The sequence below is a fragment of the Myotis davidii genome, unplaced genomic scaffold (assembly GCF_000327345.1).
Source record: "Myotis davidii unplaced genomic scaffold, ASM32734v1 scaffold167, whole genome shotgun sequence".
Taxonomy (NCBI): Eukaryota; Metazoa; Chordata; class Mammalia; order Chiroptera; family Vespertilionidae; genus Myotis; species Myotis davidii.
Genome location: NW_006300048.1, coordinates 2,582,402 through 2,587,108, shown reverse-complemented (window position 1 = coordinate 2,587,108; position 4,707 = coordinate 2,582,402). Strand labels below are relative to the sequence as shown.

General features: G+C 51.5%; 1 protein-coding gene across 1 annotated transcript in view; it reads left to right on the top strand.

The window, feature by feature from the left end:
* Positions 1-3: 3 nt before the first annotated feature.
* PEX6 (peroxisomal biogenesis factor 6) overlaps positions 4-4,707 on the top strand; it is a gene marked incomplete at its 5' end in the record, with an annotated part of 11,175 nt that continues 6,471 nt past the window's right edge. The window contains 3 exons of the mRNA XM_006776443.2: positions 4-414; positions 1,923-2,086; positions 2,559-2,642. Of these exons, the coding sequence (XP_006776506.1) occupies positions 4-414; positions 1,923-2,086; positions 2,559-2,642 (659 nt within the window). The remainder of the gene's footprint in view (positions 415-1,922; positions 2,087-2,558; positions 2,643-4,707) is intronic.

The window sequence follows — 4,707 nt, the reverse complement described above, 5'->3', positions numbered from 1 at the left end:
GTGCCTGAGCTCCGAGGGCGGTCCAGACCGGGCCCGGAGACGGGGGACGGCAGCCGGCCCCCACCCCCGCCCTTGGTGTCCTCCTTCGCGGTTTCCGGCGCAGTCCGGCGACTCCGGGGCGTTCTAGGGGGGACTGGAGAGTCCCTAGGGGTGAGCCGGAGTTGTCTCCGGAGCCTCGGCCTCTTCCAGGGCGAGTGGGTGTGGGTGACCCCGGCCGGAGCGTCCTCGAAGGCTTCCCAGCCCCGCTTGGCCAGGGTGCAGGTCCTGGAGCCTCGCTGGGACCTTTCTGAGCGGCTGGGACCCGGCTCTGGGCCAGTGGGAGAGCCCCTCGCGGATGGACTGGCCCTCGTGCCTGCCACTCTGGCTTTTAACCTCGGCTGTGACCTCCTAGAAGTGGGAGAGCTCAGAATCCAGGTAGGACAGAGGACGGAGGCCAGGAATGCTTATGCGCCTTCTCCCCTCTTCGTTTTCATCAGAAGTAAAGGTCCTTTGCTACTTAGATCTTGGACTTTTCGCTTAATGTCTCAGCCTGATTGATCCTCTCTACAAAGTATCGTTCTCCTCCATAGTGCGCTGGTGCATGGGAAGGGCTTTCTCCTATTGGGGTGAAGTGTGAGGTGCACCAAGCACCAGGGGTACACCTTAATCAGCTCAGCCTAACAGGTGTCCGTGGAAATGCCGGTGTACCCCGTATTGCGCTGGGGAGTATGGAGGATGGTACTTAAGTGCTTTTGCTCATGCTTATCCTTGGCTACAAATTCTTTTCCTGTTCTTCTCCCCTGAATCTGTTAAAAGTCCTTCCATCCTTTCCTTCAAGGCCCATATAAAGATGCCACCGTCCTCACAAAGCCTTTCATAATTTCACCATCAAAAATTTAACATGACATCCTCTTCTATATAGCATTGTGCCTTTTTTGCAGCATTTATTTTATTCTGCCTTTTTAATGTCTCTGTCATCTGTCGAATCCCCAATTATATATTGTAAATTTCTTAAAGGGAGGGCCCTTTATTATCTTTGGTGCCTGGTGTTTAATTGTAATATTTTATTAAATATGTCCAAGTAAAGTTTTTGGTTTCTGCCGTTAAGGAACTTACTTCAAGAAGATAACTGTTTGTTTGTTTGTTTGTTTTTTGGGGGAGACAAATACAGTCTAATGTTTAAGCTTCTAGATGGATGTTTAATTAATCATTGTCCAATATGGAAGCCACTAGCCACTTTGTGACTCTTGAATTAAAACGAAATAAAGTTAAAATTCAGGTCTTCGGTTGTTTTAGTCACATAGCAGGTACTCAGTGGGCACATGTAAATATAGAACATTTCTGTCACCATGGATAGTTCTGTTAGATGATGCTGGACTAGCCAACTAGGGCCATGGGATGTCGAGACGAGATGTACGCATGAATGGGAGCCAGGACTGGGTTTCCTTCTGAATGGAGGAAAAACTACTAGAGGACTCAGACTGGAGCTCATTCAGCTGAACCAACCCATTAAGCTTCGGTGAGATCATATCCTCTTGCCACCGCCTGAATTCAGAGTATCCGCCCTAATGTCCACTTAACATCAAGCCCAGTGGCTGCCTGGTGCCATTCAAAGGACTGTGGGAATTCAATGGCTACCATTTTAGTGGCTCTGGCCCAACTTGAAGGTATCACAGAAGAGGTCTCTTTACTGGGGAACTTTTGGAGTTAACGTCAGAAAAGTCAGAGTCAGAAACCCTTTCCTCATGCTCCTCAGGAGAGGTTTCTGTTTTCTAGGGAAGATACAGGTGTTCGTTCAGCTCTGCTCCCCTAGACCTCCCCTCCCACCAGCCTTGGGGTTATGGGAATGAAAGAGGATAAAAGCAGGAATATTGGTCGCTAAGAGAGAGGGCAGAGCCTGACGCTGGGAGAAGATTATAAGGTGATGGTTATTTCTCTCACAGAGATACGCGGAAGGCTCCAGCGCCCCTGAAGACAAAGGAAGCTGCTCGGTGCTGCCTGGGCCTCCGTTTGCCAAAGAGTTACACATTGAAATTGTGTCCTCTCCCCACTACAGCACGAGTGGGAATTATGACCACGTTCTGTATCGGCACTTTCAGACACCCAGGTTAGCTGGCTACCCCTTTCAGGAGGATGGCATCTCGCCCCCACTGCTCTCCTGTCCCATCACACTGAGATCCAGGTTCCACGGAGCCTCTGGTTTTAAAGAGCCACATTTTAAGCAATATTGTGGCTGGAAGGCTCCTGCTGTGACAGGCAGACAGGAGAAGAGAAATCTGGACCTTGAGGTGAATCTGGACATTCTAAACGGAGAAACCGCCTTGATTTGAGAGGACTCCCAAGAGAGCTGGATCCTGCTTCACCCCTCCCTGGTTCCTGGTCCCTTCCCACCTCCCCGCCATTTCCTCCAGCCCATTCTAGGACAGACTTGCTCTCTGGACAACTGCCTGGGGTCTGTGGGCCCCCAGGAAGTAGTCTTCATGTTGATGGTGGGAATGGGGGGGAGTTGGGGGGAAATATGTCAGGCACATGCTCTTGACTCCCACTGTGAGCTGACCAGGGCCACTGCTGTGTTACAGGGCAGTCCAGGAAGGGGATGTTCTGTGTGTGCCAACAGTTGGGCAAGTAGAGACCCTGGAAGGAAGCCCAGAGAAACTGCCCAGGTATGCAGCTGCCTCCTCTCTCACAGCTGGGGTTCATAATCTGGGTGCTGGATGTGAGGGCGATCTGGCTGCGACATCTGGCTGCTGACATCTGTCACCTCATTGATCGCCAGGGTTGATTCGGCTGATCTGGCTGGCTAGGCGGGTGTCCCCCTCCTCCCTCACCGATCCATGTGTGTCCCTCCCAAAGCTGCATGTTCTGTCGAAGAGGATGACCTTCCCCCCAGAGGAGGGTCTTCGGGCAAGGGTATACGAGTAGCCTTGCTCCCCTGCTAGAACCTCCAAACAAGCTCTCAAGGTCCATAATCTGGGTGCAGGAGTTTTACAGTCCCCTCTTCCCAAGTGGTATGGAATAATTTTGTGCATAAGAACATTTTGTTGTTGTACATTTTCCAATCTTCAGCTTCTCAATAGGCACATAACAGAAAAAAGATTAAGAATCACTGCTGCTAGCTTTGGGAGGGGTTTATCCTCAAATGGAATGGTGGTCCTAGGTAAGGTAAAGCATGAGAAATAAATGAATGGCCTAGACCCAGGTGGAATTCCTTGTTTTCCATTCTCAACCACAGCGTTGTCTGGGCCATTACCTCCCCTCCACCCATACTCAGCATGAGGAGACCCAGGCTCTGGTTTCTACCCTAACTGATGGAGTGTGCACATGCTGCTGTCCAGTTTTATGTCTCAAAAGGGGGAGCGAGGGATTGCTGCGAGCCTAGAGAGGCCTCCCCCTCTTTCCTTATCCTCACTAGAGAATGAGAAATAAGCATAAATGAGCCAAGAACCTTGAAACAGGAAGAGTCCAACCTTTCTCCTCCTGTTGACTCTTGACCGCGGAGGCTCCTTGTAAAATGGTGAGGAAAGGGATTCAGAGACTGCTGTGGCCTTATATAAAGCGGGAAGGGTGTGTTGTGCCTGTACCCCAGTCAGTCCCTCTATTCAGGACTAATTTCCAGTGGCGATTTTCTAGGAGAACAACTGACAGACGCACAAACCCAACTCTCAGGCAAAGCTCATTGAGGTGGTGGGACCAGCTTGCGGGGTCTTGGGTTTAAGCATCATCAGGACCAAGGTGTCAGGCCCAGCCAGCCTGGGTCCTCTGCCCAGAGAGAGATGCTTTGCCTGGAGTGCTTGATTTATTCTTGACCGATATCTAGGGCTGCGGTAGTGCCCTGTGTAACACATGGCGCCTCTTCGAGCTTTCCCAGATCAGATCTACACCTGGGACTGGGGGGGAAGTGCCAGGCTGGCAGGTACCAGTCACGTCCCACTTCTGTCTTCCATCCTCAAATGCCTATGAGCCAGCGTTCTGTAGGAGAACTATAGAATGTCTGCCCTTTGCATTATCAAAGGGAAACAGGCACTAGGCCCTCCTGAGACAGACCAGCAAGCCAATCCTATTCCTGGATGTCTGCCTTTCTAACCCTCTAGAGGTCTGTCTCCCTCCTCGGGGAGCTGAGCACACACTCCTTCCCCCGGAGCAGGTCCTGGAAAGCGGGGTTGGAAGACAGTTGGGTCCAAGGACAGGTGAGGATGACTGCTTTAGCCCTGTCCCCTGAGCTTGGTAAGGGAAGCCCTGCAGGCAGTCTCCTGTGATAGTGTAACCTCTACAGATTTGCTCCTGTGTTCCACTTCCCTAACCAGGCTGACGGGAGCCAGGCTCCACTGTCTCCCATCTGGCTCCTGGGAACACAACCCAGTGTTCCCCAGCAGAGTCCAGTTATGTCCCAAAGTTCTGACCCTTGTACTCGGCGAAGTGGTCCAGCCGCCCTCCTCGGAAGAGAGGAGTCTCCCCGACCCCTGCACTGAGCTGTTCCTCCTTGGGTCCCAGTGCTGGCCATATGTACCCTGACTCACGATGTTGGGCTTGATTGAGAGTCTAGGCTGTAGACCCATCCATTGTTTATTTATAATGAATGATTAACAGGAAGACAGTTTCCTTACGTCCTAGTTTTTAGCAGGATCACTGCCTACCGTAATAGCGACAAGAATTTCATAATACTAGCGTGATGTGCTTCCCCCTGCCACCTGGAGGCTTTCCCACCACTCCCCTTTTTCCCACAAGCAG